This window comes from Channa argus, chromosome 8 (genome assembly GCF_033026475.1).
Source record: "Channa argus isolate prfri chromosome 8, Channa argus male v1.0, whole genome shotgun sequence".
In the NCBI taxonomy this organism is placed as follows: Eukaryota; Metazoa; Chordata; class Actinopteri; order Anabantiformes; family Channidae; genus Channa; species Channa argus.
In genome coordinates, this window is record NC_090204.1 from 27,063,559 (window position 1) to 27,086,216 (window position 22,658).

The 22,658-nt window shown below is 37.7% G+C and overlaps 1 protein-coding gene across 2 annotated transcripts; it reads right to left on the reverse strand.

The window, feature by feature from the left end:
• Positions 1–124: 124 nt before the first annotated feature.
• On the reverse strand, positions 125–21,871 carry sass6 (SAS-6 centriolar assembly protein). 2 transcript variants are annotated; one of them, XR_010915002.1, is made up of 17 exons: positions 21,660–21,871; positions 21,091–21,151; positions 20,869–20,948; positions 20,665–20,769; positions 19,483–19,651; positions 18,917–18,994; positions 16,806–16,925; positions 15,867–16,058; positions 11,059–11,253; positions 8,801–8,890; positions 7,424–7,603; positions 6,656–6,737; positions 6,196–6,305; positions 4,349–4,452; positions 2,849–2,940; positions 2,035–2,632; positions 125–508 (listed from the first exon to the last, which is right to left on the reverse strand). XR_010915002.1 is itself a non-coding variant. In XM_067512884.1 (16 exons), the coding sequence occupies exons 1-16, from the start codon at positions 21,719–21,721 to the stop codon at positions 456–458; spliced, it is 1,773 nt and encodes a 590-aa protein (XP_067368985.1). In that variant the 5' UTR covers positions 21,722–21,871; the 3' UTR covers positions 125–455. The 2 variants fall into 2 exon arrangements, 1 of the variants encoding a protein (XP_067368985.1); XM_067512884.1 differs by lacking the exon at positions 2,035–2,632.
• Between the last annotated feature and the right edge of the window lie 787 nt (positions 21,872–22,658).

Genomic DNA, 22,658 nt, shown 5'->3' on the forward strand with positions numbered 1-22,658 from the left:
ATATTCAGTTATGTACTCACATTATCTACATTTTACTTAAAATGTAGATAGTGTGCTCAGTAATGTAATTTCAAATCCATTATAGACTTAACTGAGAATTATGTAGAATAAATACACAACAATGAAAATGGAAAAGCTTTTTATTAAACACTAGACTTCACTGAAACACAATAGAAAATTGAAAGCTAAACACTTACAGAAAGCAAATTTAATGCTCTTGGGCTAAAACATTTTTAGACAGAACCATTAACTTCATTTTGTTAAGCCACAAATTTGAAGGCATCTATTAGAGCAAAAATTAAAATGGCAACGATAGCTACTTCAAACAAGCTGGTCATTAACTGTTTTGTACAGAACCTGAAAACATGGAGTAAACTGCTGGGTTTTGATAGTTTCACTTCCACCTGGAGCTAAAATCAAAGCCATTCTGTAACAGGTTATTAAATCGAGCGGTTTCATGCAGAGAAGTAGGCAGATGCTACTGAAGGTTTTGTCCGCTGAGGGAACTCTGAAAAAAAAAAAAAGAAAGCAAAGAGAAATTCAAGGTTATGCATTTCAGTAAAAACAAAAAAAACATTTAATCATTTTATTTCAAGCTTTCAAATTAGCATCATTACAAACAACACAATGGATCTGTTGCTTGGATGCACAATATGTGGTTTCAATTTGTCTCTGTATTCCAGTAACCTGGTTACTGCAGCATTATTTATGAGTAAGTCGAGATTTCCTTTTATTTATGAAAGGCTGTATATTTACAAAGTGGCACACAATAATGTGATAGATCAGATGGATACAAAGAAACCAATTAGCTTACTTTCTTCAGATGATGCAGACTAATTATAATAAGCATAAAAAAAAGCAGATTTGATTATGTTAATATTCGGCATTGACCCTGTCTTTTTGTTTTGCGCTTGTTTTTGATCTTCAGTTCTGCAGACTACAGTAGCAACTACTCTCCTGATTTTCCCTGAAGCTTCAGTCTTAGTGAGAGTGCATTCATAAAAGGTTATAAGAGTAAATAATATTGAAAATAAACTATTTCTATTTCTACTAAAGCAAGTAGAAATTGGATTGGGATACTTTCTATGATTGTTATTTTTAGAGAAAACATTAACTGTGTATAGATGTGTACACTGAATTTGTGATTAACATTTTTAGATCATATGACCATATCATAAACAAAAAGAAGCCGGGAATAACCTCAGAATATGAACTTAATAAAGGCCCATCTACAACACCACTCTGGGTATGTGGTTGAAAAAGCCCTGGAGAGAGCTTTAATGGTGCTGGACTAAACCTGGGTGTTTGGTAGCTGTACAGAAACTTACAGAGCGTTTCATTTGTTAATTAAGGTGAATTGTATTCTCTCGTGTTGGAGTCATGTGATCCTTGTACAGAACTCGCCCTCAGATGTTTCCATAAAAAAATAAAAAAGAACAAAGAAATCTGTCAAATATCTGTGGTTAATGCAACCTCTGCTTTAAATGGTCAAGACTATTATTTCAATAGACCACTTTGTTGTCAGTGTCCAGGTCAACTTGTGGATCCTAGAGTTTTAAAAGTAGAAAGGGAGGCAGGACCTTCAGCTATTAGAGGTCCTCTCCTGTGGAATTAGCTGCCAGTTCAGATTGTGTTTCCAATGTGTTGTTACTGGCTCTATCTACATGTCCAATATTTTGTTTGTTCCTTATTGTTCCTCACTTTTTCTTTATTCTCTCTGCTTTCCAGTCACCGAAACCAGACCACCAGCTTTGTTTGATATTTCTTCTGTTTTCTTTTCCCTTCTCTATTGTTGCCTTAGTGCTTGCTCAAGGGGGATTTGTGTTCTTTGTATGTATTGTATGTACCTTACCGTTGAAAGTATCATCCTTGGACTATTAAATGAAATGGTAAATGTTCTGCACTTATAGAACGCTTCTCTACCTATTGGTACTCAAACTGCTTTACACTGCTTCTTATTCACCCTTTTGCTCTCGCAATCACACACACCCATAAACCGATGGGGGAGCTGCTATGCAGCTGTCCAACACTCACCAGGAGCAATTAAGTTGGGGTTCAGTGTCTTGCTCAAGGACACTTCAATATGTAACCGGAGAAGCCAGGGATCCAAAGGTAGAATGGAAGGTAGAGCCTTTAGCTATCAAGCTCCTCTCCTGTGGATCCAGCTCCCAGCTCCCAGTTCAGATTCAGGAAGCAGAAACCCTCTCTAGTTTTAAGTCTAGGCTTAAAACCTTCCTCTTTAATAAAAGCTTATAGTCACTTATAGTCATGCAGCTATAGGCTTAGACTGCTGGGAGACCCACCCCCAAATCATCTTGTCCCTCTCTCCTCTTCTCTCACTCCACAATTGTCTCCATTGTATGACTTTGTGTTCTTTCTCCCGTTGTTGTCCTTCTTCCTCTCTGTCCCTTTCTGCAGGTGTCCCCGACTTTGGAGCTGTGTGTTTTCCAGTGTGCAGCTACCTACCAACCTAAATAATGTTTTGTTGTTGCTCTTTTTCCTTTTCTCTCTCCTCGTTCTGCTCGATGTTTATCCCGTTAAATAAGAGTTTTTCCTCCACTGTTGTCTAGGGCTTGTTCTTGAAGGGAATTGTTGGATTTTCTCTATACGTCTTTATAGTCTTGGTTTTATTCTGTAAAGTGAGACGACTTTGTTGTGAATGGGAGCCTGTAGACGTGTAGAATTGTGTGTAGACAGCATTGTCTCTGCAAGAACAGTTCAGTGCTATCCAAACAATACGCTCTGGGTAAATTTAAAGTGGTCTTTGCTAAAGTCAGCATTGTCTGTTTATGATGAATATTTTGAAGCTTGTAGTCCCTGCAGCGCTTTAGGTGATGAGCGTTTTTACCTCTGTGAAGCAGATTAGATGAAAGACCGTAGATTGGAATGCTATCATCTCTTCTTCCAAAATACTTGGAATCCAGACCTGCAGAGTCTCCACTTAGGATGAAAAGAAAATGCTATTAAACTTAAAAACAAAACAAAAGCTACACTTATTATTAGTCTGGAAAACCTAAAATTACTGTGCAAATTCCCTCACAACAAGAAAAACATGTTCAAAGCTTAAATCTAAAATTTTCACCAAAAAAAACCCAAAAAACAAGTCACCAGGATCATTTAAGACCTGTTAACACCTTTAGACTGAACCAGGCCTTTCCATTAATTCTTGCCCGAGCAAGTAAACTCACAAATTGTCTCTTACTTTATGTGCTTACAGGTGCACTTATATTTTAGATGAGTATTCATAGTAAATTAGTAAGGTTTTAACCATAGGAAGATTTTCAGCCATTTTGTGAAAATATGAATATCCCAGACTTTATGAATGTGGTTTTTAAACTGTTTTTACGTTTTGGTGGAGTTGACAGATCATGAGCTGCTGTGCTTTGATCATTATTCCTCACATCAAGGCAAAAACATGCGTCTGTTTTAGTTCACTTGTTTGCTTATTGGTGAGATTCAAAATAATTTTATTGTAGGGAGTGTGTTTTATTGATGGTGAGAAAAAAAACATGTTCATTACTCAGTAATGTTAACTGTAGCCCAGCTGTACTGCTGTTGTAGTTTAATATAAACTAGCGTACGGAAAAAGTTCAGGCAACTTTTTTCAGCTGCAGCAGTTTGTTTTTTGGGGGTTTAAATACTTCATCTGTGCGTTTAATAACACACCTTTTAGTTCTGATTTAACCAGAAATAGCATCCAGTGTTAAACGATCAGCAAAATGTGAAGCTACTCTGTTAATACTTTCTACGCTTTGTTAAGCACAGAGATCATTTTGCCACATTCACACATTATGAATGTGACTGGAAGCTGCAGCTCATGTTTGTAAAAAGAAAAAAAAAAAAAATGATCCGAGCTAGATTGGAAACAGGGTGTAAGGTGGTTATGGTGAGGTTAGTAAATGGTAGGACAGCATTAGATGAAATATAAATTGACCTGGTTTCTTGTTGACCTAAGTAGAAAACATATGGAGACTTTAGGACTGAGCAAATAAAGTCTTTAAGAAAGTCTCCTCCATTTGTTTTTGTTTGTTTGCATCAATTACTTTTCCAGCCTCTTGTTTCAACGTTTTTGAGATTTGAAAAATTAGTTAATATTTTCCATGAAATTGTAAAATGTCTCAGTTTCAATATCTGATATGTTGTTTAAGTTTTATTTTTAAGAAACTATGGGTTGATGAGATTGCAAATAATTGCATTTGATTTTTATTTACGTTTTACACATCGTCCCTTTTTTTGAATTGTGGTTGTAAATACAAACTAATAGTATAAAATCCTTATTTGTACTAATAAAACTAAGGAACTTTGATGATACTAAATACTGATAAGAAAGAAAATCATCCATACTCACATCTGTCTGCTGATTGGCTGCACTGCTCGCTGCTGAGCAGGAGTAATATCAGGTGCCATCTCCAGTGTTACTGCTGGTTTGCCTTTCTGAGGATTAAACTGTGCCTGAACAAATACAGACATATCTTTAACACTATAGAAACAGCTCTGAGCTAGAGACACTCATACCTTTGAAAATGTTTAAACACCGATTAGCTTGTGTGTGTGTGTGTGTGTGTGTGTCTATATGACTGCTTGGGTAAAAGAATTGTTTTCTCCTTTTAATCTCTTATTTTTGTTCATTTGTGCTGTATATAGTATGTAATGAGTTCTCTGTTGCAAAAAGCCTGTAGAGTTTGCATGTTCTTCCGTGCGGGTGGATGGGTTTCCTTTTGGGTAACCCAGTTTCCTCCCACAGTCCAAAAGCATGCATGTTAGGTTAATTATTATTATTTTTTTAATCCTTTCAGCTTTTCCTGTGAGTTCAGGGTCACCACAGCAGATCATTGCCCGCATGTTGATTTGGTACAGTTTTTACACCCGATACCTTCCTGATGCAACCCTCCCCAATATCTAAGGGGCTTGGACCGACACTGCACAGCTGGGGATGGGTATGGGCCTTCAGGGGTTCAATGTCTTGCCCAGACAGCTCAGAGACAATTCAACATATAGCTGGGACCGGGGATCGAACCACTGACCCTGTGGTCCGTGGATGAGTGCCTACAGTCGCCCCTAGCAAGCATGTTAGGTTAATTAGTGACTTTAATTTGCCCGTATGTGTGTCTGTGTATGCCTGTCTGTGGCCCGGAGACAGACTGGTGACCTGTCCAGGTTGTACCCCGCCTCTCACATAATGACAGCTGGGATTCAATTTAACTTTATTTATATAGCACCAATTCACAACAAAGTAATTTCAAGGGACGTACAGAATAAAGTCAAGTCTCTGCTTGAATGAGAGAAAGACATCTTCAAATCAATGTTGAAGATGACCTTCCGTACAACTCAGCATCAACCTTGGATCTTCACTGACAGGCCCCACAACTTTTGTCAGAAAGCTGGGGATTATCATTGACAACCAGTTAAGTATTACAAACAACATCTCCTCCATCTCTCCATGCCTCAAAAACACCAGGACCTTTCTGAACATGCCATCCAACTCATCTCACAGGCACTGGTCATATCTAGTCTTGGCTACTGCAATGCCCCGGGAACAGGGCTAAACGCATGCAGTCAACCTTCTCCTGATGATCCATTGGCAGCAGAATATCCACAGAATGATCAGATACCAGCTTCTTTTACCTCCACACCCTCATTCAGGTCTACAATCCCTCTCATTATTGGTAGACCATAATGGGTTTGCGTCTTTTCCGATCGGTCCCATCTCGGACGCATATCATAAAAGAAAAGACTCTCTAGCACTTTGCATCAGTGTCTTCTCTCAGACTGAGACTTTTATCTTGCTTTGAACCTCTTTTGTAAGCCGCTTATGACAAAAGCATCTGACAAATGATAACGACATTCAGGGCCAATACAATGCAATGAAACAAAACAAAAATTATGACTCACATAACTGTGATACATGATACATAAGTGTTTTAAAGTCCTAATGTCTTCATCATATTTCTTGGACCTGGTGGTTTTAAATGTTGTAGTAAATAGGCGCACTCTAACTGGCCTGTTACTACGCAGTCATATACGTATACAGCAAGTTTCTTGTGCCGACCCCAGTTCAACAGATTAATTTTGTGTAGTGGCTGGTTGGTGTAAATGGTGACAGTAATATTTATGCCTAAGAGTGTTTAAGTCGGGGGGATAAAATTTTTTAATTTTCTTTAGTGTGAATAAATGCAAACAGGAAGCATTTCCTACCCTCAGTGCTGTAGCTGTGGATAAAATTGAGGGATTCTCCAAAGGCTCAGGAGACTGGGGCTTTCTGAACAGCTGCTTTTCATTTAACTGTTTGTTGAGCCAACTTATAACTGTGGTAAAAGAAAAAGATGACAAAAGATTTTAAATAACTTACAAGAATACACCATTGTACACAAACACACACAGACATGCATGCTGGTGATGAACTGTGTGCTCTGATGCCTGTTGATCACAGCTCAGAGGTTTTAATGTGGTGGTTAATCTGTGTGCTCACAGCATTATGATTTTATTAATCCAGGTTTACTTTTTCTTTTATTTTTAGCATGTAAATTTTATATTATGTACTTAAAAAAATCCCCTTTTTAGTTTCAACTAATTGATAGGTTCACTTGTGAATTGTAGCTAAAAAAGGCTGATACACTGATCTAAAATCTGAAATTAAGGGTACGAGCTTCCTTACCATTCTCATTTGTTTTTAACACTTCTCTGCTTTCATTCAGCTTCTGTACCGTTGACTCCAACTGCTCCTTCAGTTTTGAAACCTGTAAAATACAAATATTTGTATCAACTTCATAGCAAAATAAACGTCACTTGTAGTGGAATTTGTGTATTGCACTGCAATTTTCCCGGTATGTTGATGGCTCGCCAAGAACAGATTCACTGAACTAGCTGCAGAATCGATCAGGTAATTCCACTTCAACACAAAATTCCTCAGCGTTATTTAGATTTACATCAAAACAAAAATTTGCTTATGGCTAACAGCATTACACATCTACAGACCATAAAAATATAGCGTGTCTACAGTTTCTATTAGGGACGTCCAGATACCAGTATAACTGGGGGTGAGCCTGCTTTTGTGTACTTGTACTCGTAAAACCTCTCAGATACAATGTTAATCTCTGCAGGTTAAGGTTAGAGCACTACCCTACATCTGGGATTTCACCTTAAATCTAAATAAGTCTTTTTTTCCATTTCTTTTCAGTGAAAGTTGATTCATTTATTAAACACCTCTAAATTTGTTTTTATCGGAAGAATTCACAAGACTTTCCGTTTCAGGGATTTACTCAACTGCAATGGATCGATGAGGGTTTTACTGCCCTAAATCTCATTCTAGAAGCAAAGCAGTTTAGTACTAGTAATTACTAAAAGTAGTATATAAGGACTTGTACTTCGTCTGGGACTGGTATCGGGACATTCCTAGTTTCCTTGATTTGAGAACATACTGTACCTGCTCATCCCTGGTGTTAAGCTGCTGCTGAGTACTCTGTAGATCCTTTTCAACATTCTGAAGTTTTTCTGATGTTTCCTGGAGGACCTTCTCCTGTGACACAGTAACTGAGTTTTTAACTTTTATTTTTGCAACTAGGCCTCGGACCTCACCTTGCAGCTTCTTAATGATACCATTAGCCTGGAAAGAAAAAAAAAAAACGCAACAAAATTAAAAGGTAAGTAATGATAACAAACCAGATGAAATTCAACACTGCTGTAATGGATCATAGTTGATCTGGGATCCATATAGATCACACCCACTGATTTGGCACAAATATGAACCTAAGAATAAAAACCTACAATATGCAGCTTTAAGGGTAGCGGCAGCTAAAGCTGTGAGACTTGAAATTTAGTAAACCTGGCTCCAGCCCCCTGCAACCCTGAACATGATAAGCGGCTAAAATTATGCATGGTTCAACATTAACGCTTGCCTGGGGCGAGTAAACTCTGTTCTGGCAAGTTGAATGAGTCACCAAGTTGCCAGATTGGGCAAGTCAAAAATAAATGGGCTGGTCTGCAGTGTCTGTGGCCCCGTCACACACTGGCATTGACCACAACAAATTGAACTCTTTAAAAAGGTTGAAATCTGGTTTCATTGAATAATGTGTCAATTTGAAAGTACCCACAGTATTTTATTTCAGCTAAAACAGAGACCGGGTCTTTTTATTTTAATTTGATTCTGTCCTGTTTACTAACTTCACCATAACTTAATTATCCATTAATAACATGGATCCACACTACAAACAAACCAATCAACAGGCTTTAATTTTCATTAACATCAGCTTTCTTAAGACTCTTCAAGTGTCCTCCAACAACGTTTACAGCTGCAACCTGCCAGTCAAGTTTATACTGTGTGAATGTTAATAAAAGTGTAGAAAGTATTCATAGAGACATTATTTATTGCTGATCAACGCTATTCCTCACTAAAATAAAACCAAATGGCCACAGGCTTTAAATCTTTTCCCTCTTAAAGACCAAACTCTGACTAAAGTCAGTTAGTCCCAGAAATAACACTTGATATTAGTGGGTAACTTCCACACTGGCAGTGTGTCAGTCTGACATCATAAAGCAGCAGGTGAATTTTTAAACACGAATTCACAAATAATGCTCGAGAGAAAAAACAGCCTGTATGCCTCTTTCCTTATAACGTATAACGTTTATGATCTCAGTGATACTAAATCTGGTTTGTGTTAAATAAGCAGAAGACAGGAACAGCTCGGAGTGTTGGCATAAACCAATCAGCAAGCAAGTTTGTATGGACAGAAAGAATATGTGACGTCAAAAGAAGAAGTGTTGGTGTTAAACTATGCCAGCAGATGTATGTGGCTTTACAAACCTTTATTAGCTCCTCAGATAGTGATTTTACTGTTGCTTCAAGTTTCCTGATCTGAAGTTCTTTACTTTCAGCATTTTCTTCCACCGATTCCTAGAAACAAAAACAAAACAAAACACAAAAGGTTAAATATATATTGAGAGGATTAAACAGAGAACATATGGGATGGAACTATTCTATACCTAAATCTTTTAAACAAAACCCTTTTTTTCCCCCTTTTTCCTTTCGGCTTATACCGTGAGTTCAGGGTCACCACAGCGGATCATTGTCCGCATGTTAATTTGCTGCAGTTTTTACAGCTTTTCCCTTCCTGATGCAACCCTCCCCAATTACTAGCTTGGACCGGCACTGCACAGCTGTGGATGGATGGATGGCAATGGGCTGTTAGGGGTTCAGTGTCTTCCCCAGAGACACTTCAACATATAGCCGGGATCGGGGATCGAGCCACTGAGCCATTGGTCAGTGGACGACTGCCTTACCAACTGAGCTACAGCTGCACCCCCTTTAACATACCTCTTTCATTTCTTAAATTCTACCAAAAAACACCAGAAACAGTGCTATTGCTTGTGACTAAATTCATTAGCATATTAACCCAATTTTGTCTGTAATGATTCAATCAGCAAAGAGATGTACAATGCATCCAGAAAGTATTTCCAGCGCTTAACTTTTTCGACATTTTGTAATGTCACAGCCTTATTTCAAAATGGATTAATACTTTATTCTTAATACTTTGTTGAAGCAACTTTATCACCAATTACAGCCTCAAGTCTTTTTGAGTATGATGCTACAATCCTGTCACACGTATCTTTGGACAGTTTCTCCCTTTGTTCTTTGCAGTACCTCTCAAGCTCCATTAGGTTGGATGGGGAGCGTCAGTGCACAGCCATTTTCAGATCTCTCCAGAGATCCTGTCTCCTAGTTCTTGCCTCGGAAAAATATCCCCACAGCATGATACTACCACCACAATGCTTTAATGTAGTGATGGTATTGACCAGGTGTTGAGCGGAGCCCGATTTCCTCCAGACGTGAGACTTGGCAATAAGGCCAAAGAGTTCAATCTTTGTTTGATCAGACCAGAGAATTTTGTTTGTCATGGTCTGAGAGTCCTTCAGGTGGGCTGTCATGTGCCTTTTACTGAGGAGTGGTGTCTGTCTGGCCACTCTACCGTACAGGCCTGATTGGTGAAGTGCTGCAGAGATGGTTGTTCTTCTGAAAGGTTCTCCTCTGTCCACAGAGAAATGCTGAAACACTAAGGCCCCTCTCTCGTGATTATCCAGCTTGGATTGCCGGCTCTAGAAACAGTCATGGTGATTCCAGTCTTGGAGGCCTCTGTACTCATTGGGGTCTTCAATGCTGCAGAAATGTTTCTGTACCCTTCCCCAGATCTGTGTCTTAGAGGTCTACAGACAATTCCTCGGACTTCATGGCTTGGTTTGTGCTCTGACATGCATAACTGTGGGACCTTATATAGACAGCTATATGCTTTTCTCAATAATGTTCAATCAGCTGGATTTCCCACAAGCAGGCTCCAATCAAGTTGTAGAAACATCTCAAGGATGAGCCGTGGAAAAAGGGAGGCACCAGAGCTCAATTCTGAGTGTCATGTCAAAGGCCATGAATACTTATGTCCAGGTAATGTTTTCTTTTTTAATAAGTTTGCAAAGATTTCAAACAAACTTCTTTCACGTTGTCATTATGGGGTTTGGTTTGTAGAATTTTAAGGAAAAAATTAATTTGATCTATTTTGGAATAAGGCTGTAACATAACATTTGTAAAAAGTTAAGCACTGGATGCACTGTACATTCGCTAAATGAAACTAAACATTGGTGTGTTTTGGAGCTGTAGAGCACACATTAACAACATGTATTAGCCTGTAAATACACACATTTTATGAGGTACAGGTGTTTAAAAATACAATTCAATACAGAAGCTCTGCCATGAATTCTACTTTTACGATGCTAGAAATATTATTAGGAAGGTGATAATTCTTCTGTCTGTTTATTATTGAGGTCAAAGTGGTTAGTGGAGTGGTACTGGTGTGCGATATAAAAAAAATATTAGAGCTCACAAAATCATGTATTCTTCAGTGCACAGGACTCAGTTATTTATACTGAACTGCACTTCTAAAAAGTTTAAAAATGTAGGTTATTATACATTCAAGATGTGTTTAAAATGCACATCAAGCTGAAATTCTGCTGCATCACAACAATGTTTTTTTTTTAATGTGATGACAAATATGTATGTGAAGTTGCAGCCTTTACCTTCTGCTGCTGAGTGGCTTCCAGCACCTCCTTAGTGCGACGCATTAGCTGATCCTTATCTTTTATCTCCTGTTCTAAAACAGCCACTCTCATCTGCAGCTGGCTCATCAAACGCTCCTTCTCATGGACCTCTGTGTCCAATGTGCTGTTCTCCCTTCTTAGAGACAGGACCTGCTGCTTTGAACGCTGGCACTCCTACACACATACAGTTAAATTAAAAATTATTATTATTATTTATGCATCATTAACAATAATGAATGTTTTATTATGTAAAGGGCCCAATTTGGTAAAACAAATGTTAATGTTTGCTTTAAACCAAAAATTGTGAAAATGAAGGTGGTCATGATTATTAGCCCTACACCTAAGCAATCAATCAATAAATATGACAGTCTGCAGTGTTAACCTAACACTGATTCATGTGTCACTCTGCCACAAATTGGTAAAAATGTTTTCATTGTAGAGCTGCCCACAGCGTGTTAGATCTTAAAGTGTCCAACATGTCCAATTTTATTTTCTGTTTGATGCTGTCCTACCCCTTTTTACAAATATCACCATAAATTCAGCAAGCATTGATAAAGCTGATCCATGTTGAAGAGTTCCGACCGATTTGTCCTTTTAATGTAGCTTACATACATTTTCTGTCCTTAAAACAACTTTCAGAGACATGAGCTACAGCTGCCAGTGAAATTTATACTGTGTGAATGTGGCAAATTAGCTGTGTTGTTAACAAAATGCAGAAAAATAATTATGAAGTAGGTTCACATTTTGCTGATCATTCAGCCATTTCTTGAAGAACTGAAAGGTGTGTCAACACATACACAGTCGTGAAACTGCAGTAGAGGGGAGAGACTTAAAGAAGCTGCCTGAACTCTTTTATTAAGTAGGTTATTTTACATTCAACTGTCACAGCGGTGCAGGAGTTAAAGTTAATGAGTAGTAAACAAGTTTTTAACGCCATAAATGAAACACTAATACTATAGAATTATTTTAAATAACAATAAACTAAAAGGAGAATATTGTATAAATTAAACAAACAACAAAAAACCCTCCCAATTTTGCCTTGCAGCTCTCCAAAACGTGATTTGTGTCAGTTAAGTACAACATTAGACAACAGCCTCACTGCAATGATGGATGAGAGATCACAGCCGGAGCATATATTACTGTTATTGTTGTTCAAGTTTTACTTGTTCAACATGTTGGCTGATAAACATTTTTTTATTGGATTTCTACTCGCTTTTTGCATGTGTACAGTATGTATTAAAGTGTACACAGAGGGGAGACTTAACTATATGTTCAGACATGATAATCTCACCAATTCTTGGTGGGCAATTTTTACAAAAACATGCTCTAATTTTCAGTCGCATATGTGAGTGAAGTGGAGTGTAGGCTGCAGATTAGTCTCCAGACATTTTTGTTGAATAGGTGGTGGGAGTGCAAACATCAGCCAATGCCGATTAATTGAAAACGTCAAAGATTGGCCTGATTAGCTGGCCAACTGCTATAGAGACACTTAGTTCACACACTGGAAAAAGTAAAACAGCTTTGTCTTTTAAAGTATAATTTTACACTGAATTGATCCAAATTTTTGATTTTCCATTTGAACCTTTTTTTTTTTTTTTTTTTTTTTTTAAGTTCGCTTAAAAGTAACCAGCACCACTCATGGTAAAACTTGAATTGACTCCGTTAACTCAAAATACATTTCCACTTCAGAACAGAGGGTTCACAAATCACACGACATAGCACTAGCTCGCTTCCAAACGATCTTTTGACAAGATAAGAGGTGGACTACAGGCCAACTACATATGCTGTACTAACTGGTGTGCTTGTTAGCCAGTATTAACTAGCTAATCTTACGTTTAACTTTTCCCAAACCCATAAGAAAAGTTGGCAAAACTGCTAAATCAAACATTATATTAGCTACATTTAAGTGACACAGGCCAAAGACATCAAAAAAGAATAGTTATGTGGTGGGCTAATGTTCCCGCGTAACCTTAAGGCCAATGCTAAATCTAACTAAATCACTGTTGTATTGGTAACAATCCGTCGATGCAACGATTACAATACAGGGGTTACAATTCAGTATCTTGCGATATTATTATTTTTGTGGACGTACATTTATTTATTTTTTCCATCAGTGGTATGTTAGACTACTGCCTTACAAAACTGCTTCAGAGTACTTTGGAGAGATTGCAAAGAATGTGCAGTAACATGTTTTCATGTACTTTTATGGAAGCAAAAATCCAAACTTCCTTGTTGACCTCTATCCCAAGTCAATTCCAGGAGTGTGAAACACAAAGCTACAACTAACAATTATTTTCCCTAGTAAAATAGCAGGCAGATTATTTTCAGGATGAATCAATTGTGCCTGTAGTCCAGGAGTCCCCAACTCTAGTCCTCAAGGACAAACAAGCAGTGCAGTGGGCCTTGATCACCCCTGGTTTAGTCTGTAAAATGTCAAAAAGTTGTGATGGCCATGGAATTGTCCTATAGCCCAATGTGACATCTTTAAAATGTTCTTTGACATGTGTTTTAATCAGACCTAAAGTCAAACATTTACAAAACCATTATACAAAAAAAAAAAAAAAAAAAAAAAGTATCAGTGAATGTTGGAAACATTTGCTTAAATAACAGGATTAATCAGTAATTAAAATAGTTTGGAAGAATTCTCTTTTGATCAATTAATCAATTGATTCTTGCAACTGCAGTGAGACAGACAGTTTATTTCAAAAAAATATAATTGATAGATAATCAAATAAATGACCAGGATTGACCAGGATTTGTCCTTTAACTCACATATAAAACAAATCTCTAGAACAGCCTTCTTCCACCTACAGAACATTGCCAAAATTAGGAGCATCCTGTCTCAAAGTGATGCCGAAAAACTGGTCCATGCATTTGTTACCTCTAGGTTGGACTACTGTAATTCCCTACTTTCAGGATGCCCCACTAACACCCTAAAGAGCCTGCAATTAATCCAAAATGCTGCAGCAAGAGTGCGGACTGGAACTAGCAAGAGAGATCATATTACACCTTCACTAGCTTCTCTCCATTGGCTTCCCATTAAACCTAGAAAAGAATTTAAAACCCTGCTTCTTACATATAAAGCTCTGAATGGTCAGGCTCCATTATATATAGAAGAACTCATAGCACCATATCATCCCAGTAGACCACTTCGCTCTCAGAATGCAGGCCTACTTGTGGTTCCTAGAATTTCCAAAGGTAGAATGGGAGGTAGAGCCTTTAGCTATCAAGCTCCTCTCTTGTGGAACCAGCTCCCAGTTCAGATTCGGGAAGCAGACACCCTCTCTACTTTTAAGTCTAGGCTTAAAACCTTCCTCTTTAATAAAGCATATAGTTAGTTATAGTTATGCTGCTATAGGCTCAGACTGCTGGGGGACCCACCCCCCAATGCACTGAGCTCCTTTCCTCCTCTTGACCATCTCTCCTCTCCTCTCACCCTGCAATTGTCATCACTGTATGTCATTAACTTTGTGTGTTTTCTCCCGTAGTTATCTTTGTCCTTCTCTGTCCCCCTCTCTCTGTCCCTTTCTGCAGGTGTCCCTGGCTTTGAAGCTGTGTGTCTTCCATTGTGCAGCTTCTTGTCCTACCAATCTGCCCGATGTTTTGTTGTTGCTTTTTGTTGCTTTTTGTTGCTCTGTTCTTTTCTCTCTCCACTTTTCACTCACCCCAACCGGTCGAGGCAGATGGCCGTCCACCCTGAGCCTGGTTCTGTTGGAGGTTTCTTCCATTAAAGGGAGTTTTTCCTGTCCACTGTTGCCTATGGGGGTTCTCTCTATACATCTTTATAATCTTGACTTTATTCTGTAAAGCACCCTGAGATGACTTTGTTGTGAATTGGCGCTATATAAATAAAGTTGAATTGAATTGAATAGATCACAGCAAGCTCATAGAGATAATCAAAAAGAGAGGAGGGGCTGTCAGAGAAAAGACCAGGGACAAATATATTATCTATTAGCTTCTTCCAACGTTAAAGTTACACTTGAGGGTAATGGTAAATTTGAAGTTTCTCTAAAGTGAAATACTGGCTTGTTACAAAGTGAAACAATATGTTTTTGACTTGTGTGGATGCAGGTTTTTGCTTTGGGGAAAAGTAAAAGTATTCATTAGCATTTAAAATAATAATTTTAATAAAAAGCAATATAAGTAACAAATTACGGTAATTTTTTTAGGTTGATCCAAAGTATCATTTTTTCAGTGCAGTGTTGTCACATAGCAATACTTCTTCACTTATAAAGACAATCTTTGTTTGAAAATGTAAACAGCAAATGAGAAGTCTAATGGTTGCCTAGGTATGTTGTATGTGTGAGAAACAGTGCCTTTGCCATTTAGTTGTTTAGGATCCATTTAGTAGATTGCGTGACTGAACAAGTATGAAGATGTATTGTAAACTCATCAAGATGCATAACGAGAGTCAAACAATCTATAGGAAATCTTATGACCACCATATAAATATATAAATAAAGGGTTATGACAGTAGCTGTGTAATATATCAGATTTAAAACTAGTGTTTAACAAGTAGCCATTTATGCATCAATAGACTGTGGAATGTTGTTGAAGTAGTGACTGGTAGGTGAAAGGAGAACTGCAGCTTGGATTTTATGACGCTGGTTTTAGAGTTAAAACACACTGGATTCCTGATGTAAGGACACTGATAGGGTAAAGAACAGAATAAATGTCTATCATTTGTCTATCATTCTGTTATTGAAAAATTATTATTATTATTATCATTTTTAGACAAAACCGGGAATGTGGGAGAATTTATAGCTCTTCTGTTCACATTTACCTACCTCTTCTGCACCCACTAGCTTAATCCTTAGGTCTCTAATGACAGACTCGTTCTTGTATTTCCTCTCTGTCAGCTCTCTGCAGGAGGCCTCCAGCTCTGTCAGTCTGCTTTGAAGCTGCTGGCTGCTCTGCTTATGAGCACCCTCCAGCTCCTGGCGAAGCTGCTCAGTCTGCTGTTGAAGCCTGTTCTGTAACTGAAGGACATTCTAAATCAATATCTCTAACAAAGTCTGCAGCACAATCTGCTTTTTGCTGCTGATCAGTGTGTGTACTATGGCCCAAATTAAAAGGTTCCCCAGATCCCAAAAATGCAATTAACTGAACATGGGCTGGAGAATTACTTCAAAAGCAATTTTTTGAGTTTTTAAAATGTAAAACTTAACCTAAATAAACTTGAGAAAATAAGACATTAGTTATTATGAGCCTTCTTATATGGTGGATCATGTTTTAAAAACAGCAATAAATTGAATTAATTCTTCATTAGGGCTTGGCAATATTTCAACATTTTGATTAATTCAAACTTATTTTTCAGTGTGAAAAATTTCTAAATTAAAATATGTCTGCTTCTAGCAGACCAACTCCAACAGATGACATCACCAGGATGAGTTTTTTTTTTTCATCGTTAGTAGTTCTGATGATGTCATCTGGGGGAGATCTGGAAATCCAGGTTGATCGTGACTACAAACGGTATAGAATGAACAAAATGACATAATCTGATCTGAAGGTCCCTTCAAGTGATGTCATCTGGCATTTGTCAGGTAGATGTAGAGAAATATTTTAATATAGGGAAGTCAGAGGAAAGTTTAATGGCATTCATTTACATATATAACCCAAACTAGATTAATAAAAAAAGCAAGTTTAATATCAGTGAAAGTGTCCTTTAATGACATTTATTAACAACTTTATGAAAACCTAGTTAAGGGCAGATTGAAGGGTCTTACCTCTAAGGCCTTCTCTCGCTCTGACTGTAACTCCTGAGAATGACGGCTGGACAGAGAGCTGCTCTGACTTGTCCACTCTGAGCGGAGTTTGTCCAGCTCTTTAGTCTTTTCAGACAGGGTCTGAGAGAAAAAGAGACAAGTTAGGATAAGTACCTTTTTTTTTTTTTTTTAAACCCCTGCAATCACAGCCATTTTTCGTTTGGCACAAAACATTCTACATATTGGCCATTAATACACTCACTGGCCAATTTATTAGGTATAAGAGGAGGAGGTTCTAAAACTTTGCCCCCCCATTCATTTCAAATAATAAACACATAGTTAATGTTCTGCACTTATATAGTGCTTTTCTACCTATTAGCACTCAAAGCACTTTACACTGGTTCTTATTCACCCATTCACACTCACACTTATACACCGATGGGGGAGCTGCTATGCAGCTGGCCAACACTCACCGGGAGCAACTAAGTTGGGGGTTCAGTGTCTTGCTCAAGGACACTTGACCAGAGGAGCCGAGGATTGAACCAACAACGGTGAGATTGATGGACAACTGCTCTACCTTCCTGCACCACAGTCACCCTAGTAGAATTACAGTTTCTCAAATAGCACCAAATATAACAATATAAATATTTTTTAACTTGTTCAAATATCTTTCCCCCCCACTAATCGACATTTAAAGATTTAGGCTGGTATTTAAATGCTTATTGTAAAGATTTTATGGGGGAGCAGACTAATAAACAGAACATGGAGGTATTTTTTGCACATGGCTTTACAGATCCAAAATCAAATGAGTAAAGCTGGTTGTTCTAATCCTGTTTCAGCTCATTCAGGTCTCTAAGTTCTTCAAACCTACTTGGGAATTTAACTAGAAAAACTGGATTTTATCATTTGTGATAACTGTGCGACCATGATCACTGTCTGGAGCACATATTTTAACACTATAAACCATGATCAGTAGATTTCCTATTGGCTACATGTTATTGAGAAAAGACGGAAACAAAGCGTAAGAGAGAGTTAAAATAAAAATAGAGTGAGCAAGAGAAAGAGAGTGAGAGCCTGGATTTTTTTAGAGCACCTTACTGGTGTATGTATGTATGTATATATATATAGCATGCTTTGAGCCATATACTAACATTAGTGGTGCAGATGTTAATTTAGAACAAGACATTCCCTAATTTCCCTAATTTAGTTATCCAACTACTCTCTAACAAAAACAGGAATTGTGTGCATACACACATATGGTTATTGATGATTGATTGCTATTATCTTTTTTGTACTGCAGGTGACATATTAATTTGTTAGAAATTTATTTAGACTCACCCACACACTGTTGCACTGGGCAACACTTTTTATAAACAGACTTCTTTTGTTATAGTCACATGAATTTAGTTTGATCACATTCATAGTTGGATGGAGGTTCTGGTCCAACACCCTTTTAATCCGAGAGGTTATCTTGTTTATACTCACTAAACCTGCTCCTGAGTAGGTTTGAGACCAAGGATCCATTTCGGGGATAACAAGGTCAACATAATTTTGGAAGAACCAACAAATATGGGATCATGTTAAATTATTAAGAACATTTTCTAGCTAACCTGTTAATCCACAAACAAAAAATAGGGCCCAGGCTGGTTTTCTACCCGGCAGAGATATAGTATGTTAACAAATTCATACAATTGTTTAAAAAGTTACTGAAAAATAATTAGATCAGAGCTTTTGGAAAGGACATAGTTAATTTTAAAATGTCAGCTTAAATACCAAGTTTTAAAAATATTTGTAATGCTGTTTATCAAAATAAGGGCACTCAAAGCACTTTACACTGCTTCTCATTCATCCGTTTGCAATCATAATCACACACACTGCAGCTGCCCTACACTACTAAGTTAGGGGTTAGGCGTTATCTTGTTCAATGACAATTCACCATGTGACCGGAAAAGCCAGGGATCAAACCAACAACTGTGGAATTGGTGGACTGCTTTACCCCCTGTGCTGGTCACCCCCTGGATTTTATCTGATAGATTTCACTGTCATCAGTCCTTAGGGGATGTCCAAACATATTTCTATTCCAAGATCAACCACGTTTCTGCAGTGGTTGCTTGTGTGATGGCAGCCCTCACCTGTTGAGCATAGTTTAACTGCCGTGTCAGATCATCTTCAGTCTTCTTAAGCTTCATCTCCAGAGCTTGCTTCTCTCCCTAACAGAGTAAGAGAACACAGAGTATCTCTAAAAACATGGCTATACATTATTTTTTGGAAGAAAAAAAAAGATGATTTTACTGAAACAATTTAGGTTTGTCAGCAAAAGCTACATTTTCCTGGATATCTATGTGAAGTTTGTCTTTGGAGTTTACCCCTTTCTGAACTATGTTTTTTATGCAATTATTTCTTAAAAACCAGAATATGCAATATAATTCATTTGACTGTTTTTACTCACCTGGTTGAAATTTAATAGCAAGATATATCATGTGTACAGTCAACCACTCCAATTACCATCAGAGAAATCAAAGTTATGAGCCCTGTATCAATAAATCAATTTTACGAGTTTTTAAACATTTACCTTGCCAGACGTAACCATGACAAAGCTCTGTTTGATCAGATCGTATTTTTCTTACATGAACAAACGTACAACTGAAAGCTCTATTCAAATGTCAGCAGTATTATAATGATGATATTAAGTGCAAACCTTCAGAGATGAGAGACACACTGCCAGATAGTCTTTAACTTCTTTATCGGAGCCTTGAGCAAGCCGTAAAGACAAGTGATTCAGGTGTTTGAATGCATTTGTCTCTACAACACTAAAGTTAGCAGGACCTTCAAGCACTGGAGACTGACATGACAATTGCAGAAGAAACCTATTGAAAGATATTTCAATATGATGAAATGATACTTTTTCCACCCAACAATTTAATAAGCTGATAAAGCAACCACAAACGTGTCACATATTTTTCCAATAACTTGCAAATAATTAAACGATTAACCCTTAACTATTTAACATGATTTGAATGGCTTGATTTTCTGCATTAATTCGCGTACAATGTGATCTGACCTGTCATCTAAATGACTGTCATCTTTTTATACAATCCCTCATGCAAGATTTCACACTTTTTAACCTTGATGTGTGTGTTCTGCAAAGACTATAATTGTTTGTGTGCTGTTGGCTTTAGCACACGTTTTTTTTTACTTGGGACTTGAAGATGAAGATCATATGTTATGATAAATGAATGCAGAAAACCAGGTGACCCATGCCAGTGCGTGCGTAAAAACAGGAATCAATAGGTCCAGTGTTGGGCAAGTTTGAATAATTTTATGAATTACAAATTCAAACTCAGTAATTACTTTAAATTAATAATTCATTATGGTGGTATACTTACCAGGAATAAATATTGGTGTGTATGGGGAAGGAGGTCAGTTGCTACCAAGAGCAGAAGTACAACTCCCAATAATTCCATAGTAGTCATATTTAAATGTAAGTTGTTGTTAGCTGGACTGGTAAAGCTATGGAGATGCCTACATCCCAGAGAAGTCTTGAGACCCGTGTGCAGTCGCTGAGGCTAGTTTACTGTAACTACTGCTGGATGTAACCAAATCCCTCCTGGTTAGTGGGCTGCTTGATTGTTAAACCACAATGATAACTTTTTTGGAGTAGCTGGCAGGTACCTGACAGAGCTTGGGTAAGTGAAAGATGTAAAGTAACATGACTTTTGCTAATGAGTCATTAGTTAGGTATTGTCATTACTATTGAATTAAGCACAGTGTAAAAAAATGTGTACAAACTTGCCCAACAGTGAGAAGAACAGATACAAATCAATATGTGAGATAACACTGAACAGTGTGATGTCATGTGTTGTTTTGCATTTCTTCATACCTTGGATGGTCTGACTCTTGTTCAGAATAGCATAGATTAAGCAGGTCAATAAACTTCTGAGGAAATGATGCAAAGTCTATCAAAAGCCCCTGTTGGACTTTCAAACTAACAAAAGGAGAAAGAAACAATGAAAGACACTATTAGTGAGTGTAAATGAAAGCTTGTTTATAATGTTCTAAATCCAAATGCTCTGCCAATACTTACCTTTGGAAATCTTCTTCTGATATACAAAGGCTGAAGAGAAAATATGGATCTGTGTCATCGGTTAGTCTTACTAGAAGATCCTAACGGAAAGAAAGACAAAAGGTTCATCAGCTGGTCTTAAATATCCTGGCTAATAAAAGGTTTAAGGACTGGAATGTACAGTGCACCCAGGGGAGGGGAATCAGTGGGTGTATGCACCTACAATACAGAACTCCTTCTCACCCTTTTGTGTACTGGACTTGTTGTCAACTGAAGGTCAATTGTGACACGGATATTTGCTTTCCTGTGGAACCAACAAGCAAACAATCTGACTTTAAACAGAACTGTATTTAACCAATGAAACGATATTAGTAGCACAATCGAGAAGTTAACGCACTATAGACTCAAATCAAGCTTTACTGTACAAGCCAAGTCATTGCGCAACAAATTCTCATAAATTGCATTTCAGCAGCTTTTAATATAACATAAATATCAGCAAACACCACTTAATACAGTAACATTAGCGTTAATTCGGGATAAAGTTGGAGAAACTATCAGACGACGCTTGAGAAATAATGAACAGTAACGTTCAGCTGGCTACAGCTGTTTCTAGTGTACGTCGGTAACGTCCCAAGAACGGAAGTTTACAGTGTCACGTTCCACCTAACTAACGTTTGTTCCTAACATTTGGTCTTTTCGCTGGCTTTTAATCAACAAAGTCATAGGTGCTGGGGCAAATAAACGCTACAATCTTGTCTAGAGCTGAAATACAAAGCGCTAACTCTAATTATACTTAATGGCAGCAGTGTTACCTTTCCTCACAGTCCCTGCACCTCACGTTCACCTGCAGCACTTTGCTAAAGAGCTCCTCCATGTTGAAGTCGATTGGAAAACTAACGAATGTAACGTTAAAATAAGCGGCTATTGCATAGGGGCGACAGCTTCCATCACACGGACTGAAGTGTTGTTCCTTCAGTTTTTGATTTGGCGCCTTTCAGCCGCCAACGGAATCGCTGCGAAAACGGAAGCTGAATGATTCTTCTTTTGTAGGTGTAATGGCGGTTGGCCGAGCAGCTCGAGGCGCAATAGCGCCTCCACTGGCGTGAAGTGTAGAACAAAGGCCTCGCAGGAAAAAATAAATGATCCTTATTTGTGACCCACTTTATGAAGTGAATGGTTGAGTCCTGTGTTAATTTACTTTGGGCAGTTTTTACCTTAGGCTGTTTTTTTTGTTGTTGTTTCTGCCCAGCTGTCTTGCTTTACCAACATATTCTTAGATCTGATCAAAGTGCCTAACTGTGCCAGTTTATCACAATATTCTTGTCATACATACTGCATTGTACCCTTTATGATTAATTTAGCCTCCGTCTTAATGAAATCTCAACTGTTTAAATGCCAATTTGTCTGTCCATTCTTCAACTATTTGTATTGCAGCCTGCATTTTCCTATTTGTATTGCAGATTACATCCTCTTTTCCAAAGGCCTCCATCATCTGCAGACATTGACCTTATATACTTTGTTCTACCTATTCAAAAACATCATTAATCTTATGTTAATAATAATTGACTACAAACACTATCCTGTGGGGTTCACTTTTCAACTGAATACATATTGGAGTACTGAATACTTACCCTTACTTCTGTGCTTCTGTAAAGTAAAAATTCTAACATCCTACTCCCAATTTATGAAAGTTCACATGGAGTCCTTATCAAGACAGCTACAAGCTTTTCTTTGTTTCTTTAAACTTTTCTAATCTCTGATAATCTGATTCCAGGCAACCAGTAGAACAGAAACCATAGTGTTGCTTCCTT